The following is a 25,786-nucleotide window of genomic DNA, read 5'->3' as shown; positions in this document are numbered from 1 at the left end:
GCGAACTCAAACTACATTTACTTGTCAAAGAGTAATTATGACTGAGTTCTTTGTATGAGGCAGTGCAGTGCTGGAATTCATATGAAGATGAAAAAGCACAAGCAGCATCAGCTTTACTCAGTAACTGGCAATAGCCATGGTCTGGTTGAAGACTGAACCAGTAGCCTCTCCAGCAGTGCAGAGGGGTTGGGCTGACTGGGGACAGGGACCAGCCCACCTGCTGCCAAGAAACTGTTGGAGACAGGGCATGATCCCATGTAACTCACAAACAACCCTGGCATTTCCAGACTGCAGATGAATCAGATACAAGGTAGGGGTTAACAGCAAACAGACTGAGTAATAGGTACATACAATTTATTTAAAATACTTTTTAACATATAAAATCCCCTCACTATTTATACAGTCTAAGTCCTAGCAACATATACAGATACTGAGCAACTACAATACATGCTGAGGTAAGAACATACATTCTGGGAGAATATTCAAGCCAAACAAGATTGAAATACATTTTATATACATGTCTTCACATGTAAGAGAGATCCATGAAACGTACCTTCCCTTTATTGTACACAGGGAAATTCTAGTCTTAGTGTGCCACGCAATTTAAACCCAACTGTTACATGTTCAAATGTATCTTGCCCCTAGTGGACAATATGTCCAAAGTCTGAAGTAGGAGCAAAACCTAGGACCAAATTCCTTCCAAAAAGGGGCTTGCATTTTAAAAACATCCATTTCTTTAACAGCTTATGGTCCTCAGAGAATGAAATTGCATTATGTTTGCTTAAAAAATAACCCACTGCAGAGAAACAGCATAATTCTTACAACACCTTAGCCTTTAGCTCTCCACAGTTCTACCATTCCTGGTCTGCAGTAAAAATCAAATCCAGGTGTGTTATTTATACTGACATCCATTTATTTTTATGATAAATTAATTTTTCTAAGCCTAAACTGGTACAGGTTGAGAACGGAAAAGATTCTTAACTTGGCTGTAACCGTACTGTCACATCTTAGTGGAAAGTAAGAACTTCCCACTCCTTGAAATAAAACCAGCTCAGATAATTTCAGTCATAGTTGCTGCTGATAGCTAGGAACAGTTACTTACATGTTTAAGCAAAACTACAAAGATTGCAGACTAGTTTCGTCAGTCAGAAAAAGTTGCAGCAACAAAAAAGTACAATCATAGGCAGGAATTTGCTGTTCACAAATGGGTCTTATTTACCATCCTTACATTCACATTCAGGCTTAAGACACGAAGCTCTAAAACAAATAACTAAAAAATGTCATTCTCAATTAATGAGAATGAATGATCAGAAATTCTACAACTGGCTTCAAGGTAGCACAGAGAACGTTCAGCATCTTTGTTGGTGACAGGGACAGTGGGATTGAGCACACCTTCAGTGAGTTTGCCCACAGCACCAAACTGTGAGACACCATCAACATGCTGGAGGGAAGGGATGCCATCCAGAGGGACTGGACAGCCCTGAGAGGTGGCACCTCCTGGAGTTGAAAAAGGTAATGTCCTACACTTGAGTCAGGGCAACCCCAGGCTCACAGACAGCTTGGGCAGAGAAGTGACTGAGAGGAGCCCTGTAGAGAAGGACAGGGGTGATGGTTGATGAAAAACTCAACATGAGCCAGCAATGTGCTCTCACAGCCCAGAAAGCCAATGGGATCTTGAGCTGCATCAAGAGGAGGATGGACAGAAGGGTGATAGATTCTCCTCTGCTCAGGTGAGACCCTACCTGGAGTGCTGCACTCAGCTCTGGTGCCCCCAATATAAGAAGGACATGGAACTACTAGAGCAAGTCCAGAGGAGGCCACGAGGTTGGTAAGAGGACGGGAGCACCTCCCCTGTGGAGACAGACCGGAAAGGTTGGGGCTGCTCAGCCTGGAGAAAAGGAGATTGTGTGGGAACCTCATTACAACCTTCCAGTACCGGAAGGAACCCATAGGGAAGCTGGAGAGGGACTCCTTGTCCCGAACTGCAGTGGCAAAATAAGGGGAAATAAGTACAGACTGAAAGAGGGGAAGTTTAGGTTAGATAAATGGAAGAAATTCTTTACTGTGAGGATGGTGAGACACTGGAACAGGTTGCTCAAAGAAATTATGCATACTCCCATCCCTGGAAGTGTTCAAGACCAAGTTTAGTGGAGCTCTGACCTAGTGGAAGGTGTCCTTGCCCATGGCAGGGGATTGGAAGTAGATGATCTTTAAGGTCTCCAACCCCAGCCATTCTATGATTCTACATAAGATCATATTTTAGATGCTGAACAGGCCACAAGTGATTTTTGACTCCAGAGTTTATATACAGCCCCTCTACAAACAGATTTTCAGGGGTAAGTGAGGATACTTTACTGGTGATAAGGCATGGTGGCAGCCCCTTGAACAGCACTGCAGCTTCCATTCAGACGTTGTCCGCAGCATTTAAGGACCTGGGCAGTAAACAATGCTTTGAATTTCATCACGAACAAACAGTAACACCTGAAGTCCATAAAACTGGGCTACTGTGTAGGGAGGGGGTCCACATGTCTGCGTTGATTCAGCATCCTTCCAATAGTGCTGTTAGAAAAATAGAGCATTTTTATAGTGGAGTTTTCTCCTACTTAGGTGAGAAAGCTGTGGGGATTTTTCCTAACAAGGTAAAAAATATGTCATTCCGACTGTTTTCATTTTGTGATAACCTAGCTAAAATGAGTCTACATTACCCCAGTAAATGACTGATTAGGATATTTTCATAGTACAGAACACTGGAACAGTCAAACGACACAAATTTCAATAAATAAGTTTGAAATGGACTCTTTGGAATAGTACTCATTCATTTGCAAAAGTTTTGGAATCTTTCATGCTTCTAATAAGAACAATCATAAAAAAAGCCCTAAGGCTAAATTTCGCAGTTGTGCTAAAACATACCATACATGCTAAATGCATGTCTAACACAAACTGTGCACCATTAGAATATTTGTGTGCTTCCTTAAGCACTCACAAAAGTATGTACAGATCTTTTTTGTATAAGCTCACACCTGAACACAGAATAATGGACACTTTGGGGGAGGGGAGGGCAGGGCAGGGTCTTTCTCAATGCAAGTCACCTCCAAGATCTGAATGCTTCTTGCACAGAGCATTAGAGAAGTCTGACTTGGAGGCAGATGATATTCAAGTGGCCCTCACAAGCATAGGGAGTAATGTAAAAGCAGTTCCCAGGTAGTTTGCTTTGTCAGTCTGTGCCTCCTGGATGCCTAGGAAGAAATACAACTGAGTGGCTTAAGGTGAAGAGGCAGAGAAGAGATTATACAAGACAGCATCTTCTAGTTTTAGAAGGCTAACCTAACCAAAAAGGCAGGAACCTTCTGAGGAACACACAGCTAGCTGAAAACTGCCAATTCTATTAACAAAAGCTGAAATAATGTAATTCAGAATCAAAACTATTTTATGTCATGAAGCTAAAGGGATTTTTGCCATCAGTCCTGATAGCAGCTTGTCAAGTCCAAAGTTGTGCAGACATTTTACAATGAAAAGAGGAATTTTAGAAACTGTAGTGCTTGCACAGAAATTAAGAGCTTTGGGTATTGAGGTGGGTTCCCCCCGCCCCAAAAAAATAGTACCATTGGGAAGGAATAACTGGCTTTTGTACTTAAATTGTTTCTCCTAATTTATCACATCTATGAATTACTGGAGCTAATCATGAAGAGTTCTTCTCTCATGTCTGACAGACAATTATACAGTAGTAATAAAAAAGTCCACAGTTTTGCAGGAGACAAGCTGTTAATTGTCCATACAGCTTAAGGAAAAGCAGAATCACAGTTTTCCCAGACCTCGCATACCAAGTCTTTTGGTTCAATGTTGTATTATTTAAGACTAACAATACCAAAACAATGGAATTAAAAAATTGAAGCTGTGAGCTTTATGGAACTGGCTTTTAGAAACAAGCCATCATTCTACCCTACTAACTTTGCTCATCCTTACTCACAGTGGGAAGGGCCACGCTCTGTGGCACCTGGTACACAAGCTGGTCGGCACTGCCAGGCCCTGGCTGCCCCTTTGGTATATCGTACAGTGCCTGTGCTGAGGATGCACTGTCTGTCCTGAATAACAGTTTATTGCACATTCCAACCAGTGGAGAAGCTTGATTTCCAGCAGCTTTGAAGGTGGAAACAGAAGGAGCGCCGAGAGGGGTGCTGGGATGGCTGGACACGTCCATGATTATTGGAGTCGCATACTCAGGTCCGGTTACGGGCAGTGGCTTGGCATAGGCATGGTAAACTTCTTGGATGGGGGAATTGTAAGGGTCCAAGTCAGCATAACTGGCTTCTTTTCCTTCCTCTGGTTTGAAGGTTGATCTTTGGTGAAGTGTGCCCACAATTCTCCGTACCAGAGGCTGAGCATATTCTGTGTTGCAAGCCCCAACAAAACAAAACATAAATACACTTACTGGGGTTGTTTTATAGTGGCATCACATTAAATACAGCCTGTCAATAGTCTGCCAGAGATCACTATCCTACATCAAACCAGTGGTCCATCTCTGTCCACCAATGCCAATTGCTTTGGAAAAGGATTCCTTTCCACCCAATAGGTAAAGTCTTTGAGATAGCCAAAACCAAAACATCTCCACTTCTCAGATTTATACTTCTTCCCAAGTGAGCTGCAACTTCCCATGCTGCAAATCTGCCTGTAAACGAAGCAGACTGAAGTGTTCTTCTATTTACATTAGGTTTAAATAAAATTGTTCTGCCTAGATCTCGATAAAAAGTGGTCCTTGGGGTGGAGTGTTTGTCCTTTGAGGGGAAACCTGCATGTAGTCTGAGATATTTTAGCTCAACAGATAATCTGAGTTACAAAAGCTGGAGGTGAAAAGCCTGAGTAGCTGGGGTAAAACAGACAAGCAGCAAAACAAGAAAGCTAATTCTGCCTGCAATGAAGCTGTAATTCCTGCACATCTGCCCAATTCTGCCATCAGCAGGTAAGTGCAGAATCAAAGGCACATTCAGTCATCCTCCTACCATGCCTAGCTCACCAGGGAAAGGGTATTCGGAGCTATCCATAAACTCTCCTTTTCCAGATTCCAAGTGTGATTTAACCCATAGAGTAAAGATAGAGAATCAAGTGCCATATTTCAAATTTTTGCATAAAAATACTGTGACAAAACTATTTCCAGTGCATGAAAAAAAAAACAAAAGAATTCTTTCACCCTTTATGAGGTTTAAAAACAAGTAAGGAACCTTTCAGCTACTGCATTAACTTGGGCAAGTGTCTATCTATAGCACATGAAATGAGAGAGCAGACACAAAAAAGCCTGCATTTTAAGAGATATGCTTATCCACAGAATGACTCATTTCTCCTCCGTGCCCCTCCAAAACCAGGAAATAACTAAATGTAGCCAGATTCCTGACATTTTTGGCATGTCATTCATATACATACATACATACATACATACATACATACATATATATACATATATATACATATATGTATATGTGTATATATATATATATATATATATATAAACATGGCCCACAAAGTACCTGTAGACTCTGTCTGCAACATTGTTGGGACTTCTCTTGGTCTTAGGTGACTGATTTCACTGCTGCTGTAGCATACAGGAGTTTCTTCATGTTCTGCTGATTTGATCGGGAAAAACTGCTTCATCCCTTTCCACCATCCTTCACATGAATTTAAAAAAGCAAAAAAACCCACACAAGATTGCATATATACTGTATTTTAAGCTAATAAAATACTTTTCACAAAGCTTGTATTTTGTTGAAATAGGTAAATAACTCAATTATCACGATTTTGAGTAATACCCTAAGACATCAGAGCTGTGAGCTATCAGAAACAGATACGTAGTAAATGAAAGAGATTAAAAGGTTCCTTGTCTAAAGCGTAAGACATACTTAAGACTGCCAGTGAGCAGGCACACAGGTGTGCAAGTTTTCAACAGAGGCTGAAGAAGCGAAGCACACACAGCAGTACCAACCCAACAGCTGCAGCTACCCTTTGCACCTGGGGCACAGGTGGTTTCAGGACCATTGCAAAGAGCTGCCTGGTGCAATTGTCTGATCTTAAGTTTATGAGGCACAAGACAGTTGGCTAGAAGATATACCTAAATCCCACGTGCTTACTAGGGCAATGAAAACAAAATTTTTGACCCAACTTATACGCTAAGATGAAAGATTTTTTTTCCAGGACAAAAAAGTACCAAATAAATGGTTATCAAATGTATAGAGACATTCCTTATAAATTAATTTTTCTCCTTGTGTTGCATAATTAAAAGGTTTTCTACTTCGTTCACAAAAAACCCTGAAGTGGTGAGATCTAACAGGAGACATGACATTTTACTATATAAAAAAAAAAAGAAATCAGAGAAAGAAGCAGTACAATTTAGTCGGTCCACAAAAGAAATTCAGTTTGTTATGCCTCCCTCAGTTAGCATTAGAGTTTCCACTAGCATTTCTGCTAGTGGAAACTGTAAGCGCAATGTGAAATAAACATCAAACAAAAACCCACTGAACAAATGGCTTCAAAAAACCATTTTGTTACCTGCGCGATTCCAGTAAGGTAGATCATATGTGTCCTCAGTTTTTTTCTTGCTGTGAGAAAAAAAAAGGAAAAAAGTGTTATTTTAACTAGTCTGCTTATCAAAAGATGCAATAAGTAATGCTCAGCAACTATCACCTTGGCTGTAACTGGTCCTCAAATTTAATGTATTAGCACCAGTAACCTGGCTTCCCATCACCAGTCTGCTGCTAACAGAGAAACCAGTTTTCAGTCAAAGCATTTCCAATGAAAAAAGTTACAAAAAGCTGTTATGTCCTTGCTAGTCAAGTGATTTTTTTTCTCAGAAAGAATGCAATTCTTTCTACAAGTGCAGACCACAGAGTTCCCACAGCAATACATGCAGCATTTCATTCCCACACACCAGGCTAACAGACATTTAAAGCACTTTCATCCATCTATTAATTTACCGGTTTCTCCAATGCCATGCACAAACTAAGATAAGAATCAGGGTAGTGAAGACCATCACCAGCACTGGAACCAGAACTGCTGCCAATGCCACATCTGAAAGCCATTAAATTAAGTGGTGTCAGAGAGAAAGAGCTTCTCATAAATCAGTTTTTGATTTGAAAATTACTTGAGTAGAGCACACAGTTTTAACGTTTAGTGTCCATCACAACAGATCCCCCAGCTAAGCTACTTTGCTGGATGCTCCCACAGCGCAACTTCAATTAACATCTGGCTCTTCGACATGCATGCAAAGCTGGTGGCTTTGCAGGGTTTTTCATCAAAATCAGTTTGTTTTAATATATGGTTTTTCTGTTACAATAATGTATTCTATTATTTATGCAGAAAATCCCTTAATGTCACCTTATAAGTTCAAACTTCATCTAAGAAGTAAATTCTACAGTACCTTAACAGTTAATCCCAATCAGTCAGTGCTGGGTCTGTGTGTGATCCTGTCCCCTGCCATCCAAAGGACACTTCAGCAGTGCCCACATCTGCAGTGACTTTGCTCCCTTTTCTGACCATTTTCTTTGATAAACAAAATGATTATGCCAGGTGACATTTTTCAAATTTCACTTCAAAAGAATTGCTCCAGAGAAGATTTGCTACATCAAAGGTATTTTGTTCTAAGAAATTAGAACAGCTACACCTGATTAATTCAGACGGGAAGTCCAAGTTACAACTTTTCCTTCTGACAAAGTTTGTTCAGTGATAAAAAGCTGAACACTGCTTGAACAAGCTCTGGAAGACGGAACTATTATATATCTATAAAATATATATTTTATATACATTTATATTATATATATATTACTTGGCAGATTGGTTTTGTTTCCTCATGCAGCATACAACTGCACAACTTTTATCATTTGTGTATTTAATAACTGGTAAATACTAGAAATAAAATATTGACAACCTGCTGTAATTTGTTGTTTTGAGAAAATTTCAATGCAGAAAGCACATTTAGTATACGTCAAATCACTATAAGGAGCTCCAAACATTTTCACTGTTTAACAATGGATACCTTTGGTTACACTTGGAGTCACTGTAGTGTTTTTTATCTCAGGTGTGAAAGTTGTTTTATCTGTCTGCAGCGAAGTCTTCACTGAATGAATGAAGTCATCCATGAAGTCAGCATTCTTATCATTCTTGTTCTGAGGTGGTGCTGGCAAAGTGATTTTAGGAGCACGACCTTCAGAAGAAAAGGATTTATAAGGCAAGTTCTTTGAGTGCTAGTTTTCCATATCTCATTTTCAGGAGAAGACAGCTGGAAGAGTTTGCTAGAAAGCTTTTGTTCATGTCATATAACGAGGAAACCCCCTACCAGGAATCCATGACATGAAAAGCAAGTGATTGGCATCTTATGACACACTTATTTTGTAAATTACCTTGTGTACACCTAAATTCAGTATTTTTCTGGTTAAGGTAACTTTTGGATAACCTTTAAATACCAATTAAAGAAGGATTACGCAGCCAAGAAGTACTTATCAAAAATAAACCCATGATGTAACTTTTAATCTTAGTAATTTCATGTACAACCTTAATAGTTTCACTTCTTGTCTTGCACAATTGAAAGTTTTCAGTTGTCTTACCTATACTAAACTGACATCCTAGCAATTCTACTTTCATTGCAATTTTCTGGTGCCATTTTAAGGGGTTAATCCTAAAAAAACGTGCAATTATAGGTGGAATGAAATTATTGCGAACTTCCTGGTACAATTCAGTATTCCCTTGAAATATCTAGAAAAGAAGGAGAAAAAAAGAGAGAAACATTACGTTCTACAAATACAATAGTAATTGAGTAAGTACTACCAATTTTGATGTTTTATTGAGGAAGAATAAACAGTGAAGGATTCAATTCACCCCAGAACAGCGCTGCTGCCTGCCCTATTACGTTTACAACTAAATAAAACAAAGAAAGATGTATATGCACACAGCTACACAGTTCAGAGTAAAGGTACCATGGAATATCCTAATGATGCTCCCCAGGCACAGTCTACTGTTACACACATGTTTATGGCACCGAGTCATTCTAACTCCTTCTTGGTATTTTACGCTTAGTCTTCAAATATACAGGGATAGCAAGGACTTGTGACACTGCAAGGTGGAATTAAATGGTGCCTTCACACAGTCCAGCAGTTCAGCACAGCCTGTCCTTAGAAAGCACTGGGGGGCACCCTCAAGTGTGGAACCACACTGTCCTCTCGTGGCTGTTGCCTGCAAGTGCTGAGCCACAACAAAATAGAAGAATTGAGGTTCAGAATGTGAAAGCTCTCCTCAGTCTCACACTGAGCCATGAGGTTCTGAAGAGAAGAGCACAGACTTTGCGTGAAGGATGAGCTCAAGCTGGTCCTTCACTGCTATCCTTGCACACAAAGAACTCATCAAAATGTGACAACACACAATGAGTCTGGCTGAAGTTTAAAAGCAGTGAGCAGAGTCCCTGTGAGATGCAGTGTAAGCACACTGACAGATTTACAGCCAACTGCGGGTTTGCCACTCCTGAGCTGCTTAAAACAATACAGCAGCTTGGCCCAGTACTCCAACCCTCCCCCTCCTTCAGGAAGACTGGTTTGGCACCATGTCTTTTGGTAGGAAGTGAGCTGCCTCTTCATGCTCGTGCACAGCAGTGAGGCTTTGGTCCTGCACATGCAGCTCTGTGGTGCTGTTGCAACACAGGTCACCACTGGGATGACAGTGAACAAGTTCTTTCATTTGAAGCACCGATATAGACACTGCAAATCATGGTGGACACAATGCAAAACACAATTATGGCACTTGCCTGAAAAAAGTCAGTATTACAAGGAGTTTTCTTCTCACTCACACCACTTGGTAAGAAATAAAGCACCCTGCCATTCTTAAAGATAAGCACTGCATTGTGCAACAGATTATACGTCTGCATAACATGAAGCAGTCGAGAGCTTTTAGCACATCTCTGTTATCACTGCTGTTTCAATCTTGATACATGAGAGAAGAGATTTTTGTATTGCACTGCTGAGTTTTTGAAAAAAATGACTAGAATATCCCAAGAGGCCTGAAATAATTATTCCAGGAAACTATCCATTCAGAACAAGTGCCTGCTCTGAATTTAAGCTTCCTGTTCTCAAATATATTCAGTAGCATCAAATGAAGACACAGTAAATGCAGGGGCAAGCCTATGATGCTATTTTGGAAATAAGTAACACCAAGTAGTTGAAGTTCATGTGCCCACAGCAGACTGGGTTCTAATTTACAGCCACTTTTCCCTTACTAGTTTGTTTTGGTTTGGTTTTTTGATTTTTTTTTTTTTTCAATGACAGGATTGTAGCATCCTTACCAAAACAAATTTTTTGTTTTGGTAAGGATGCAAGTGAGAAGCAAAATAAGGGAGGTGACTTCCTGAGGGGAGGCACCCAGACTGAATTGCTGTACTGTATCCTTGCTCGTGCTATGCTTGCCAGCACCAAAAGAAGGCACATCTGGCTGCCCAAGCAATATATGCAGATGTTACAGAGCAGGGACACAACTCTGAAAGCTGAATCTCATGTCAGGTTTCTGAGGCTGAGCATGTAACCGCAAGGGCAAAAAGAATCAAAATCAACTCTTACCTTCAAGAAAGATTAACAGTAAAGATCTTTACTCCAGGCTTTTATCAGTCAAGCTTTTGACATCCAGTGTTACAGAAGTAACTTAACCTTACCTGCAGCTCTGTATTTTTTGTTACCCTAACTTTTGCATTAAAAAATAATTTGCTTCTGAGCTCAATACAGCACTAACTTTTTAATGAGAAATCACTTTCATAGTCTTTTTATTATCAAACTCTTTCCACTTCTCTCTGTGCTGTTAAACAAAGCTTTTCCAACACTGCAACCCTCATTTGTCCTTCTTCTCCAATGCAAGCATTTACTCTTTTTTTAATCCATGAAAAATTAAGAAAAGTTTTTCTTGAGTACTGCCAAATCTCTAAAAGGTATTTGCAAAAAAGACTACAGGAAAGGCTTGGAAAAGCTTCTAGTCTCCTGAAAAATGTTAGGAATTCCAAACATGTTTCAAAAAGACAGGGACTAGCACCTCCCAGCTAGTCGGGCAAGCTAAAAGGGAGAACCCTGCAAGCAGATGCATTCAAAAGTAAACCTGTATCACGCGAGGTGATGGCAGAGAGAAAATCTGCTATCTTGAAATAGAAAAAAACTCATTACATTTATTCTAACCATAAGAGGATAAAATAGTAAAGCTTAATTTTAAAACACATAGCCTGTTTTAAAAGAAATAGAATTATTCTTGAAGAGATGCAGTACCAGAAAACCTACCAGTGGCAACAGAAGTTTCTTGTATAGAATGTTCCCACCCCAAATACTAATAAAAATAACACCTGAATTTTAGAACTGTTCAAATCCTTACGTATTTGCATATTGTCATATTTTCCTCTGCTTATCTGCTCTTTATGATTCAAAATAACACTGAAAGTGAAAGTTATTTAATGATTCCTCACCATACCGAAATTGACTTATATTTACAATTGTGAAATCTCCTTAGAACATACCTAGAAAGTATATGGTAATTTTACCTTATCTTTACCCATGCCAGGTTCTCTGTATGCTGTCCATTTCTGTGCATCATCGCTATATAAAATTCTGTAGGCTGAGACATAATAGTAGTGCTCTGCTAAAGTTGATCCAGTAGTTATAATACCTGTGAAAATTAAGGCACCCAGTAAGGACAAAAAACAGGTACCACTTCGTAAAAATTAACAGATTGGTTTTTGAATCCAGAGCTGTATAATGCAGAGTCTTAACTGGTCCAGTTAACTTCAAGAAGTTTATCCAAAGGGCCAGGGTGTGAAGCTTCCACAGTGACTGAAACTTAGTCAACTCATTGTACTTACTTTGTATTTTAATTTTCATTTCATCAAGGTATAACCTTGCTAAGCCCTTTCACCCACACCCCACTTCTTGATGGAAACCCTTCATTTGACCACAGCTCACTCCTGTCTCCAGCTGCTGACACAGCTTTTCCCTGCTCTTATACTGCCAACCTAAAGGCACCATTGAAAAAACTGCAGCTCTGCAGCACAACTCATACAGTAAAGCTTTTTTGGAAAGGCTTGTTAGCACAAGAATTAGAGGAGTAATGCAAAATCCAAAGAGTCTCCAGGGAGGAAATAACAAAGGCGACTGGTAAATCCAAGATGCTTAATGATAGCAAGCCACGCTGCTGATAGCAAAGTATGCAGCTGAGGTTACAGAGACCAACTCAGGCATTTTGGAAAGAGACAAACACCAACTGATCAGTGGAACATGTTTCACAATAGCCTTAAAGCCCTAGACGCTATGAAGCACTCAACCTAAATCCAATTTATTTTGATTTACATCAGATGACAAACATGCCCATTAACAACAGCAAATCACTGAAGGATTAAACCAGAAAACAGTAACACTGGCACTGCAGGTACAACTGCTGCACAGCTACCCTGGAGATTAAACCCAAAATGCCAACACCTCAGTGTTGATATTGGAGTCACTGTGGTCATGACAGGCACTAGGGAAAATCACTACACCTGCATCAGAGGTACCAGCAGGCTGAGCTGACTAGATTTTGATCTGCATCTCCAAGGAGTCAATGAGCAGGAAAAGGGAAGAATCAAGAATCCAATAAAATCACGGGAAACACTTCAACAAATTCTGAGGGAAGAGATGTCTATGAAACTACATCTCTTCAGCTCCAGGCTCCTCAGTGTGTTAGCTAGGACATGGAAGCAAATTAAGTGTAATGGTAATTAAGTGACACCTGAGCTTTATCTAAGGCCCAACACTGGAAAAAAGAATATCAGTAACCAAAAATTTTGAATGCTGCTGAGAAGTCACATCAGATTCACTTACCTGTTATTTTCTTTCCTTTATTCAAGTCAATCTGCAACCACTGATGTTCATCACTGATAAAAGCAGCCCAAGGAGGTCCAATCCTTTTTAGTCTGGCATTTTCAGGTTTCCAAATGTTTACTTGTCCTGTTTGGTTAGGCCACTCGAGAATTGATGATGATGTGATATGGGAATCAGGAATCACCCCAGACTCCATCCCCAGTGTCCCATAGCAACCTGAGCAACAGAAAAGGTGAGGACTGCAAATGAGAACTGAAGTTACGCTGCTTGGATTTCAAGACTTTATATGCAAATATTACACAGCCATCTAAATTTATTCCATAACAACAATACCAACAAAACACACTGTCTTTTGCTTTCTAACAGGGATACTAGAACTAAACCAGTCACGAGAATGCTATGATTTGTGCTTGCTCCAAGGGTAATATGGATATTCTCTCAGTCCCCTCCCTCAGAGAGAGTCATTCTCTCACTCACACAGAGCACTCAAGGAGAAGCACTGGGGAACCTTCATGGTCTAAGAGTATCTCTGGTTGCTGCAGGAATGGGAAACAGGCTACTGGTTCATTAGTTCCTTTTGTGTGTCTGCAGAACTTCTTGAGTTTACAAATCATCCCCAGCACCACAGTGTTAATTTGAACAAAACCAAAGCATGTAGGAAGTCATGTCATAATCCTGGCCTTGAGCTCAAACACATCCTTGAAATTAGTTACATTTTTCTGGTTACCATTCTTATTAAATGTTTCTTCCCATGTTGCCTTCTGCGGGTAGCTGAAAAACATTTCCTAAATTCAGGGTTAGATTTCTTGTTCTTGTTATACTATCTCTCTCCCATGCACAGTCCCCAGAAGTATCAGCAGAGAGCAATCTGTGCCTTCAGTCAGGCAGGCTGAACAACCCAGCCTAGTTTCCCTTCTCCTGTGAACTTCCCCTCTCCACCAAGGGGGGCACTCATCCCTCAAGGAAGGCACAGGTGGCAGAGCCCAAATGTGACTGGACACCAGAGAAAGTCTTGCCCATGTCCTGAGAGATGGCATTAGTAGTTTACTGTCTCTGCTGAATGTATGTCACCTGCCACAGCACAGGATCACTTCACTAAGGGAATTCTTTCCCTCATCAGTCATTTTCCATCTAACATGCTGCCACCTGGCAGAAAAATGCCTCAGTCTCTAAATACCTGCTACATTCCACTCTTTGCTCCGTGATGCTTCAGTTAATTTCTATTGACTCTCAAAGTCAGGCAGTTTTTCCTGTATAAGCAGACTCATCTTCCTCTGCACTGACCATGCCTCTAGCCTTAATAACACACTCCTCTACTTCATACCAAGTCATAAAACCAACTGCAACAGCAGGAACACACTAGGACCTTCACCACAGTCTGATAAACCTCATTTGAGCATACTACAGGGTTTCTTTTCCCCTCACCTAACTCCTAGACAACCCAACTACAGACATTTTAATCTAGAGCTGCATCTTGTCTCTCGCTTATTCAATAATTTCTCACGTGTCACTGAAGTTCACAAAGTCTAGATCAGCATTTTTTCCTCTCTCTTCCAATTTCCAGGCCATTTAATTACTTTCATACATACTATCAGATCACATTGTGAAAGACAAAAAAACCCAGCAAACCCTGCCTGGATCACTGTGTTTAATATTCTTTATGCATAAGGATACTAGACCTGTAATTCCTTCTCTCAGCTCTTGCAGATACCTGAGAGAGAAATAATTTTAAAATTTTTATTAATTATTAATATGTGCACTGTATTTTCTAATTTTTGTTTATTTATACACTTCCATCATCAAACACTCCTTCCCATCAGATTCCTGTCTTTATATCCTCCTTCACTGTGCCTCTGATTTATGTATTAGGAAAAGCATTTATTTATTTTGAGAAGTATGTGCATGATTCCCCCTCCCTTTCTTTTTTTATCTTTATGAAAAACAGATGTGATGGTTTTATGGTTTTTAAATTGTTATTAAAACAGTTAAAGAGACTAAAGAAAGGCCACAGTCTTCACAGTATTTCCAACATCCACTCAAAGATGGCATTTAAAGTGACTTACAGAAAACCTAGCTTGCACTAAGAAAACTACAGCTAATTTATTTAATTAGACTGAAACAATCTCTTTCTGTACATAAGCAAGGCTTACTTGAAACACTGCTGTACCTATAAATTAGTGATGATTAATCATCAAGTTGACATAGTAAAACAATACAAAAATAGACATTTTTTATTGAAGAATACAGTAAGGAAAGGTCTCACAAATAAGAACAAAAATTAAGAAATCAAATATCTGCACACCCACTTCTATCCACAAACTTTGTATGAAAGTAGTAACATGTAACACATGTGATACCACTTACCACTTGTCTTAAAGGTGAAGAGATTTGTAGACAAGGGTCCCCTGCAGAGAAGAAAAGATGATGTTTTGCAGTACCCAGTGAGAAAAATTGAAACAAACTGTCTTCAATTTATTTTTCTTGTCTGACTGCTTGCCACTGAAATATATACACATGTGTCTGAACAAGCACTTGATGATTAACACATCCTGCCAGTGAGTTGCAGCACTTTCAGTACAAACACCTTCCCAAATGAAATCAAGTCCAGAGATGCTGGGTTAAATACTTTCAAACAAACATCTACCCAGCAAAATGCAAGACTTCATTAAAATGCTTTCTTTTCAAATTAAGCTAATCATAGTAACACAAATCAATCTCCTGTGATTGCTTTCATTTGTGGGTCTTGAGATACAATGACAAGCCACAGTCTTTTCCTAAAAAAGAAAAGCTGCAATTAAATTACTGTTTTGCTGCAGACCAGTAGGAATTAATAGCCAAGAAGGTAAAAACTCCTTGCAGAATTTGGAAAATGAAAATTCCTGGTCTAGAGATTAAACAATTGGTAAAACAATTTGGTAAAACAATTACACTACAGCAAAAGTCTGAGAAACTTAGAGAAGAGAAGCTGTCCAGGGAACATATAGCTCCACGAGCTGAAATTTATCCCACAATGAGACACTACCAAGACCTAAGGTGCTAAAGATAAGGAAATACACTTACACTTTTGAGGTGACATTGTTAGCCAAGGAGCCTTCATAGTATCGAATGCCCTTGCTGATTACAACATTAATTTGACCACCCAGAGTATTTGACACGACACCTGCATGAACACCGGCCATACAAAGTGATGACGACTTGAAGAAGGAAGGGAAAGAAAATTTCATACTACTAAGTGAATAAATTAAACACCACACCATATATTGTAAATGCTACACTGTCCAGCTACAGTTTTTGTTATTATTACATTAAAATACTATTTTTAGTTAAGTGTTGTCTTGGTTATTTAGAAAGCACTCATCTTTATTATGAATTTATAAAAACACAAGAAGAAGGCCCTACATTTCACTGTGTCCTCCCCAGCTGCATTTAGAATGTAACTGTTGTAATTAAATGACCTCAAACCAACACCAAGGTGAATCAGTCTGAAAAAGCCAGACAGCCAGGCTCAGCCTATAATAAATTATATTTGACAACAAAACATGTAAACACATAGAAAAAATTTTAATAGAACATTGAGAGTATGTTTGTTTATTTTCTCACAATTAAGGGGTGAGGCACTGCAGATTTTGTAGCTTTCAGCCAAGGGGTTTTTTATTATATCTTGTGTTTAAACATGGTTTAACCATCCAGCACTGATCCATGTAAAGCCACAGTAATACATGCATACAACTCATCTTAAACAAGTCAATTACCTATGTTGTACAAGTCAGTGGAGACAAGTAATAAAAAATGTTTTTGCAGGGTGTTATGGGTTGACAGGGAAGTGAGTTCTTGACAGGGAGGTTGTGGCTAAACCAATCAGTGGTCAGATTTGAATATTGGTACCTGGTGTGGCCATTGAAGACATGACTGCCTCTGAGAAAACAGGGGTTAAAGCAGAGCACTCCCAGGGGAACTTTCTCTTCTTGGTTCTAGTGGTGAAGTAGTTTCACCGCCCCTCCCCAGTAGCTGGGTGGGGGTGGGGGAAGCCATGCACCCTGGCTGAGGGGCGGTGATGAACTGAGAGTTGATTATCTGAGGGGTGGCAGCTGGATTGAGAATATAAGGTTTTATCTCACTGTGCTGTGGTGGGAACTGGGGGGAGGAGGAGCAATGTTTTGGGAAGGTTTTTATTCTGAGTTCTGTGTGTTCCTTTTTACATATTGTAAGTTAATAAAGTTTTTTCCTTTATTCCTAAGCTGAAGCCTGCTTTGATCTATTTCTGGTCACATCTCACAGCAGCCACTGGGGAGAATATATTTTCATGGGGGCACTGGTGTTGCGCCAGTGTCAAACCATGACATAGGGTATCATGTTCTTGCCTTTTCTCCTTGGATGACAGAATCTACTAACAAACGTCATAGTGACACTTCCCTGGCTTGCAGGCTACAGGTGCCACAGTGAGCAGCACTTATCACACGAAGTCCATCAGGCTTGCCCAGAGTAAGCTCACATCCAAAACGTCTAGGATCAACATAGCTCCCCTCTCCATTAAAGTAAGAGCATGGGATTTAGTAGGAGATGCAGCTCTCTCCTCCCTGCTCACCAGATGTCAGTAGTGAGAGCTCCAAGCCCTCAAGGACTCTGAACATTAGGGTCACACAGAAAGGAATCAAGATTTTGTATATTTTTTAAAGCAGCAAACAGTTCCCATACATTTGAAAGAGATGCATAAGAAACCTCAACCTGAAATTTGGTCTAAAGTGCTGGAAAATTTCATTTTTTTCCACACAGCCTGACTTCTGGGAAATTCACAGCCTTTTTTCGTTGATAAAGTACACAAAAATAAAGTCATAGGGCATTTATTTCATTAAGTTTCCTTATGAAAAGGTTTCATTTTCCTCCATAGAAAACAATGATTCCAGATTTTGTAAAAAAAGTCCCAACAAGCAGAACTCCTGCAGATGCTGCAAATTTGTGAGGCAGAGAATCAATTTAATATTGTTATTAGCTACAAAAATTACCTTGCAGCCACTTAGTGAGGACTCACTGGGGGACCAGAACATGTAACAAAGTTACACTGTGGTGACATTTTTACATGCGGGTGATTAAGCAAGTAGCCTGGGATTTACAACTATTTGGGGAAGAAAAGAAACAGGCACATTTTAAGTTTGTATTTAATACTAAAATCTTTGGCTACTAACATTTTTACATTGTCTTACCTCTGTGCTACATCTAAGGGCTTATTAAAACAGTATTTTAAAATAAAAACCAAGGATTTAATGTAATTTTTAGTAGGCTGCTAGTAAAATTATAATCACTTATAATAAAGAAAGCAAACATCCCCCCATCCTATGGCAAGTTCATTATTTGACCGGCAAAGGCTTACATTAGAATAATACTGTATGGGGTTTTGCATTATTTTAAGTAAACAATACATTATTAAAGATGTTAATTACCAATTTACAGAAATACTCTTACAGTATTAAATTTGTTTTGCAAATTATTTTATAGCTGCTCAGCATAAACAGTATTTCATCTCTAAAGTGTAACAAAAATTAAGATCACCACTAAGACACTGCTGAAAGAGGAATTACAGTGTCAAAAATAAAACGACATAATTAAAATAACTGGTTCTTTCTTTATAAATCTCAATTTCCCAACCTAAGAAAACCAACCAGAAGAAAACAGGAAGTAGAAAAAACCCAATCTTTTGATTGATCCACCCTTCTCTGCAGGACTTATGAAAGTATTTGAGACTCCACTACGCTACTCCACTTCTTGGAGATGGCAAGATCTGAAGCACCTGTCATTTAGCACCAGTGCTAAAAAATGAGTACCATGTTATTCACTTTTAGAAGGCACAAATCCCAGCATACAGGAAGCACAACCAATGCAAACAACTACAACTGACTTGCATTATCTACCATGTGTTTTATGAAAATTCATTTGAGCCCATGGTATTTTCACTTACATCTCTGTATCCATGAGGAATAGTGCCTGAAATATCAGCAAAAGGAATCACACATCCAGCTGGACAATACTTACTGAAAGAGAAGAAACTATCAAGTCAGGATAGGCATGCACCTACAACTCTCTTACAGTTATAAAAAAGTTGTGGTTTTGATTTACAAGACTCTGCTATTCATGTATCACTATGTAATGATATCTTCTAACTGAAGATCTATCAAATCAGACCAAAAATACTCACATGTACACAACAGGAGGACAGACGTTTGAAAATGTTTTAAAATAAGTCCCAGCTGAAAGTACAGTTCCAGTCTCAATATGATGAACTAATAAGGCCAGCATTTTATATTATGAATACTATGTGGCTCCTGTAAATTCAAAGTCATATAACTAAAAATATTAAAGAATTTTATTTTATGAACTAGAGGCCTTCATATCTATTTGTTTGGCACCCTTAAATAAAGCATCTGAAAAGTAATGCTATTCTGTAACAGCTTTTGGCAATGCTTAGATCATAAACACTGGCCAAATTACCACTAGCACATAAAAAGCACAAGGCAAGACACCAGCACCTCTGGAGCAGGCCTGTGTTCATGTTCTAGGACCATTTCATACTGCACACATGAAAATTATTACATCTTCAAGAGCTAAAAGTAGAGTGGAGCAAACACATCAACATTTTCACCCCAACTCAGCAACAACTGAAGCAATGCTGTAGGTTCCATGAAAATAGGGGGATTCAGAGACTTTGTCACACATTGAATAAGGCCACAACCTACAACAAGAGCCCTATTCTGGAACCGGGAAAAATGAAGGAGAAATGCAAAGGTTGTACTTTGAAATGTTCCAGGTTGCCACAGCTTAAGTTCTCCAAAAATTAAGCTTTGACACTTCACAGTAGTCTGCAGCTTTAAACAGACTGGCCTTGCATTAGATGGAAACAGGGAAGGAGACAACAGGAAAACGTTCCCCTTCAGAATGTAGAGCATTCCATGTCTCCACGGAACCTCATTAATGAGCACCAAACTCTGAAATGGGTCTGCAATTTCTAACACATGTCATCATTTAATGGTGACATTAGGTAACTGTAGGTAACTGTAATACAAATTTCAGTAATTAAGTTGTGTACCTGCTAAAATGTATTCATAAAAGCAATATTTTTTCTATGAAAATGAGATATTAGCTCCTATGTGTTAGTGCAAATTAACAAGGTTCTACTGTATACTGCATGTAAATAACACAAATGGGAGAGACAGGAGGAGGAAGGAGGAGTGCAAATGTCAAAATTCTTCAGCTCTAACCCCTAATTAGTTTGTGTCTCAAGTTGTCTGGATGGCCAATTTTCAAGCTGCATCAGAATATGTGACAAAGCAAAGTAGAAACACTTAAATTACTTAATTAAAGAGACTGGGAGGAAAAAAGGTAAAAATCAGTCTTACTTGAATTCTGGTTCGGAAAAGTGACTTGCATTGTCTAAACAGGTAATTAAGTCTGGAAAGAAAAAATGTAAGTCAAAAGGATGAAAAAGACAAAAGGTTGAATATGCTTTTTAAACTGCACAAATACATACATTTGAGCCTCTGAGGCTTAACAAAGTCTCAGAATGAAAAAACACCTTCCTACTAAATTTTCTTGCAACAGATTTTGTATCACAGTAGAACCTTGCTAATTGTCTGAGTCACTGGGAAATCTACTGAGAATATGACTCTAGATAATACTACAAAATTCATTTTCTTTGTAGCTTAATTTTAATTTATAGCTATATTTCAGAGACAAATCTGAAACAGAAACATATGTTCTTTTCATAACATTAAATTAATAAGATAAAGAGGCCTGTGTTCTCACCATTTAATGGTTCTGCAGTGCTGAACACAAGCACCATAGAGAACAAATGTTAGAATGCTGTGTTACTGGCATCCATGACTGATACCACAAATTTCTTGGTTTTGTCTGCTGTGTATCAACATACAGTCCAAAATACAGAGAGGAAAGCATCAAATACTCTACAAAATTAAAAACTGAGACTCTTTATCTGCTCTTTTTAAAATAACTTCCAGATAGGATTTTTTGCCTCCTGAGGCAGTTGTTGCTGCTCCTTCATTTCCTTGCAGACCACGTGTTATCACTCACCTTTACAATGAGTGGGAGGAGATGCAAAACAAATGCAGCAGCCTCTTTCAGAGGCTTAGAAGAACCAAAACCAGGGGGAAAAAACCCAAGAAAAAGACAAAAAATCTAGTCCAAAGATTATGACATGAAAGTTAAAGGAGTACAGGATGCTGCTACTGAAATAAAAATTTCCACGAGGTTAGTCTGTGTAAAATATATACAGTTTGATAAGAAAACTTGTTAGCTATCTGCCACCTTGACTACTACCTGAAAAAATGCATTTTTGTCCTGAATCTGAAGCAGTCCTTTCATTTATAACAAGACAACTGACATTTTTCCTCTGCTATTCAAGGTAAGCTTTGTTACCATTTCTTTAGAACTACAGCAACTTTTAGGTAGGCAGTCAAATTTCCTACACAGAAGTATCATGAAGAATGTACTAAATTTTTAGAAGTTAATTTGTAAGAATGTGGGAGTAAATGAACTGGTTCTGTTTTTACTAGACAGCTCTAATTCTGCCAGCAGAGAAAAATCACCGAATAATCATAAATACCTAATTTGCCAGTGGTTGAATAAGCTGCAAGAAATCCACGTCCAGAAGTGTGAATTCCGCTCATGAACTGTACTGTGACTTCATTACTTTTTGAAGTAATTAGACCATCCATTTGAAAGCCAAATCCACAGTATTTTCCTGTGGAGAGAAGGAGGAGAATAAATATTGACCCAAAACAACACATGTAATAAGCATCTTATGCAATTTCCAGCCTCTTATTTCATCTGCAGTGTAGGCTCACATTAGTTCTGGTGTATATTCAAAAGCAAATACATGAGAATGACATTAAATAACGCTTAGCAGTCATTTAAAGCAAATGGCAGACTGTGCGTTCCACATTTGTTTTGTCACTGTCAAAGGTCTGGAATACCCCAATATCTGCAGATAAATGTGACCTCGTCCCATTCATCTCTAGCCATGCATAACCTCCACACTCAGAGCTTCAAAGAACATGAGGAATCTCACAAGGAAAAGGATCAAGTTAGGACAATGAGAAGCATCTACCAAAGCAAATGAGAAAAAAGTCCTCCTTTTCCCAAAGCTGCTGAAGCATTTCCTCCTCATAGACTCCTGCATGGCTTTTGTCACATACTTTCCCTAATTCTGGACAGCAGCAGGCACAGCTCACTGCATTTCAGCAGTATCATACATACATCATATCACAGGTAAGCACCATCAACATAAATTACCAGTTAGCTCACTTTCGATTTTGTCACACCTAAAAAACCTAACTGTGGTATTCACATATTCTTTGAACAGAGAGAGACTTAATTCTCTCTCCCAGGATTTTCCTGGGAAGCTGAAAGTCTGTGAGAAAGCTCAGACAAAGAAGAAAAATAGTTCTTATTTTCACTTGCTGCATCTGTTGTATGGCACATGGGGAATGTGTTATGGAGATTGTTTACCAAAAGGGATTTGTTAATTGGACACTGGTGATGGTGTTTTGGACTGATTGACCAGTTAGGTCAAAGCTGTGTCATGACTGTCTGTAAGGGTCACAGGTTTTTCTTTAGTATAGTATAGTATTAGTGTAGTATGTAGTATAATATAGTATAACTTAATAAAGCATTTGCTCAGCCTTCTGCAATCATGGAGTCAATGCACGTTACTCCTTGGTCGGGGATCCGCCTGAGACAATACATAACAAAGGTTCTGTACCTGGGTGCTTCTCTTGTCATAAAAAATGAACAAAAATAACACCATTTCAACTGCTGGAGTCCACAGATATTGACAGTATTCGCCCTATGAAGTTCTAGAATTGATACCACATTAATGGATGAATGGCTGTTAAACACGTCCCAGTCAATATGGAATTCTACAGTCCTACTAACTAGAAGCTTTAGTAAAGATACTGACCAGTTAATTAACTTGTTTAGAAAAAATAATCTTCTGTTCTACAGGCTACCATGATCATTCGATATTGTAGAAACCATCTATACCCCTATTTAAGATTCTGCAGTGGATAAGCAAAGTGGATAATCACCAGCAGTAAATGACGCTGCCTCTGTTTCAGCTCATTATTCCACTTGCTTTCCTCATAATGAGTATGTTATCATATAGCAGAAATAGCAGAAAAAGAGGCAAGACTCCTTCCTCAAATAAAGGCAAATTACCATACTAATGTAGAGGAAGTGGATTAACAGAGTCCTCCCGGAACAGTTCTTAAAAAATATAATACAAAATAAATATAAGACGTATGGCAATTTCCTTTAAAAAGTGAACTGCACTCCCAAACACTATCAAAATAATTTTAAAAAATTTAAAAGTTAAAATACAAATTCCTGTCATTATTCAGAGCTTTCTAGATGTTGCTTAGTGAGATTTTTTTTAACAAAGCAAGGGTATCTTCTAATAAAAAAAACAGAAAACTTTCTTTTAAAGTTTTGTTTCCAGCCACTGGATCTTGTTACATTGGTGACCATCATGAGACTCCTCTTAAAACCGCTTCTTCAGGCAAATACAAAATGCAAGCTATTTAAATCCAGCTTGGATAAACTCTCCAGTGCTGCTTGTCCCATGGACATACAGCCTTTGAAAAACTGTAGAGTGATGCTCTTCATGATTCATAGCACGGCATACTTTTGAGACTACAAATCATTTTTCTAACTCTTCTCTGGCCTCTTGCCTGATTTTTTACAATCTTTTAAAAAGGAAGCACTAGGAATGGACAAAGCATGACGACAGCAACACCTTTGTCAGAAGGTGTGTGCAGAAGATGTAATATTGCTATTTTGTCTGTACTTACGCATTGAAGGATCCCGAGTGCTTTTGTACAGCTACAATACAGCACGAGAGGAAACTCTCATGTCTTAAATAAGTACATCTGACTGCAGATGCATAGTGATTTGACTGTACTGAAATTTCACAAACTCCTCTAGATCTCACTTACACTAGAGACAAACCTAACACTGAGCATTTGAATCTTCTTTTTATTTCTTTATAAATACTCAACAGGCTCGGAATAAGCACTAGCCCTTAAAAGTTTCATTAGAAACCCTCTCTGTTTATCAATGAACCCACTAACAATTTATTTTTTAATCTAACCAGCCAACTTTTAAGTCATTTTGGGTTAAAAAAGGTATGACCGAATTTCAGATTTTACGTAAAACAAGTATTTTAATGGTAGACCATGCCAGCAGTCTTGAATGGAAAAACTTGGGATAAGTCCAGAATTTTCCCAAGAAAATTCAAGTCACTGTTTAATCTCTCCAGTGTCTGTTGCTTCAAACATTAAAAAAACACCCCAAATCTTGCCTCATCTGCATTTGCCACTGTTAACATCACTGTCTGTCCTTTGACTTAATTTATTAAGAGCAGAACAACACACACATTTCCCAACATGCTGTGCTGCTCCACGAACAGGCCACAGCTGAAAAGCAAGGGAAACAAATAAAGCAGGAATTTACTTGAACCCATTAAGTCCCTTGTAAAAGTGAGTAATAGACTTATCAGAACTTGATATTCCTTGCCATTTAAGGTATTCAGTGTTTCCTATTTTACACCAAGTCTGGCTCAACAGCTCCAAGCACATACTTATTTTCACACACACTTACCTAGGTAACAGTCGGAAAAGAGGGTTAATAAACCTAACACTCCACTAGCCTCTTTAGAAAAAGACTCAATTTACTGGGATCAGCATTTGATTTGCACAAAAACAGTCTCAGTGAAGTAAACCTTTTTCTCCCTCTCCAAATTAAAGTTTTAGGAAAGAAAATAAAGTTCATCTGCATAATAGCTAATTTTAGAAAAAGAAGAATGACAATTCATTTTCAGTTTTATGCAAAGTAACTGTTAGAGTCTAAACACCCTACATACACCTTGATGTAGATGAGAACATCATACTGCTATTTGAAAAAAAACCACTGACTTCTAGTGGTGAAATTATCCCCGAAGAAAATGAAACGAAAAACATTATCAGAGGATGGAGGATATTTGGACTATATGCCTTTTGAAGCCTGTCATCCTTTAACACCACCAAGATGAACAGCTGAAATCAGAGTAAATCCATTTAAAAAGAAAGGCCTTTCAGGTAAGATAAAGATAGATAGATTAGACAGATAGACAGATAGACAGATAGACAGACAGATAGATAGATAGATAGATAGATAGATAGATAGATAGATAGATAGATAGATATATAGATAGATAGATAGATATTTGCACCTTTTTTTTTAATTAAGATGATTCTAGTTTTACAGTTCCCTCTTCACTGTTTTCAAGAACTTTGCAATCTACTAGGAAATGTCAAGAGAAAATAAACCCACATTGCAGTGGAGCTTCCTTTGAGAATCTCAAGAATCTAAGATTATTACAGGATCTGTGTTGCATTTATGATGCAGCTGGTGTTAAAAAGTTACAAAAGTAACACAATACACCTGAGTTCTCTACAAGACAACAGTTCTCAAATACTGACAATTAAAGCTCCTACCTATTTCTGTCCTGTTGGGGCCAATGCCATTATGAACTCTCAGGTAACTGGAATGACAGGAATCGGTGTCATCAATATCAAAATCACCAAACTTGAGCTGAACTTGCTGCCCAGGCTTCACACGGATTTCCCACTCACACACAGTGCTATTGGGAGAGGTCTGGGGATAGTTTATGGAGGCCAGGGTCCCGCTCTCAGGGCCCAGCACAGTATGTCCACACCCATCACCTAGGAAAGAACAGACAGAAATCAGCTCCCATGTTCATCTTCAAAGCCTCATACCACACCATGCAAACCACATTGTGAGAAAACTCCAAGGTAACTCACACCCAAATGACACAGCAATGGTGACAAATACCACTCAACTACCATTGCCTTTTGCTTAGCTTATCATCA

The 25,786-nt window shown here is 38.7% G+C and overlaps 1 protein-coding gene across 2 annotated transcripts in view; it reads right to left on the bottom strand.

Annotated features, from left to right (window-relative positions):
• Positions 1-337: 337 nt before the first annotated feature.
• Positions 338-25,786, bottom strand: part of DCBLD2 (discoidin, CUB and LCCL domain containing 2) — a 44,889-nt gene continuing 19,440 nt past the window's right edge. Inside the window, exons 2-16 of one of the 2 annotated variants that reach the window (XM_058045413.1) lie at positions 25,391-25,618; positions 21,463-21,600; positions 20,240-20,291; positions 18,805-18,877; positions 15,912-16,045; positions 15,216-15,256; positions 12,852-13,067; positions 11,540-11,664; positions 8,586-8,733; positions 8,018-8,185; positions 6,960-7,053; positions 6,535-6,584; positions 5,520-5,657; positions 3,968-4,386; positions 338-2,432 (exon numbers count right to left, since the gene is read on the bottom strand). In XM_058045413.1, the coding sequence (XP_057901396.1) occupies positions 2,352-2,432; positions 3,968-4,386; positions 5,520-5,657; positions 6,535-6,584; positions 6,960-7,053; positions 8,018-8,185; positions 8,586-8,733; positions 11,540-11,664; positions 12,852-13,067; positions 15,216-15,256; positions 15,912-16,045; positions 18,805-18,877; positions 20,240-20,291; positions 21,463-21,600; positions 25,391-25,618 (2,105 nt within the window). In that variant the 3' untranslated portion in view covers positions 338-2,351. Of the gene's footprint in view, positions 2,433-3,597; positions 4,387-5,519; positions 5,658-6,534; positions 6,585-6,959; positions 7,054-8,017; positions 8,186-8,585; positions 8,734-11,539; positions 11,665-12,851; positions 13,068-15,215; positions 15,257-15,911; positions 16,046-18,804; positions 18,878-20,239; positions 20,292-21,462; positions 21,601-25,390; positions 25,619-25,786 lie in introns of those variants that run through there. The other variant, XM_058045412.1, reaches the window with a different exon arrangement.

This window comes from Melospiza georgiana, chromosome 2 (genome assembly GCF_028018845.1).
Source record: "Melospiza georgiana isolate bMelGeo1 chromosome 2, bMelGeo1.pri, whole genome shotgun sequence".
Taxonomy (NCBI): Eukaryota; Metazoa; Chordata; class Aves; order Passeriformes; family Passerellidae; genus Melospiza; species Melospiza georgiana.
The sequence above is the reverse complement of the archived record's forward strand: the minus strand, read 5'-3'. Positions and strand labels throughout refer to the sequence as shown.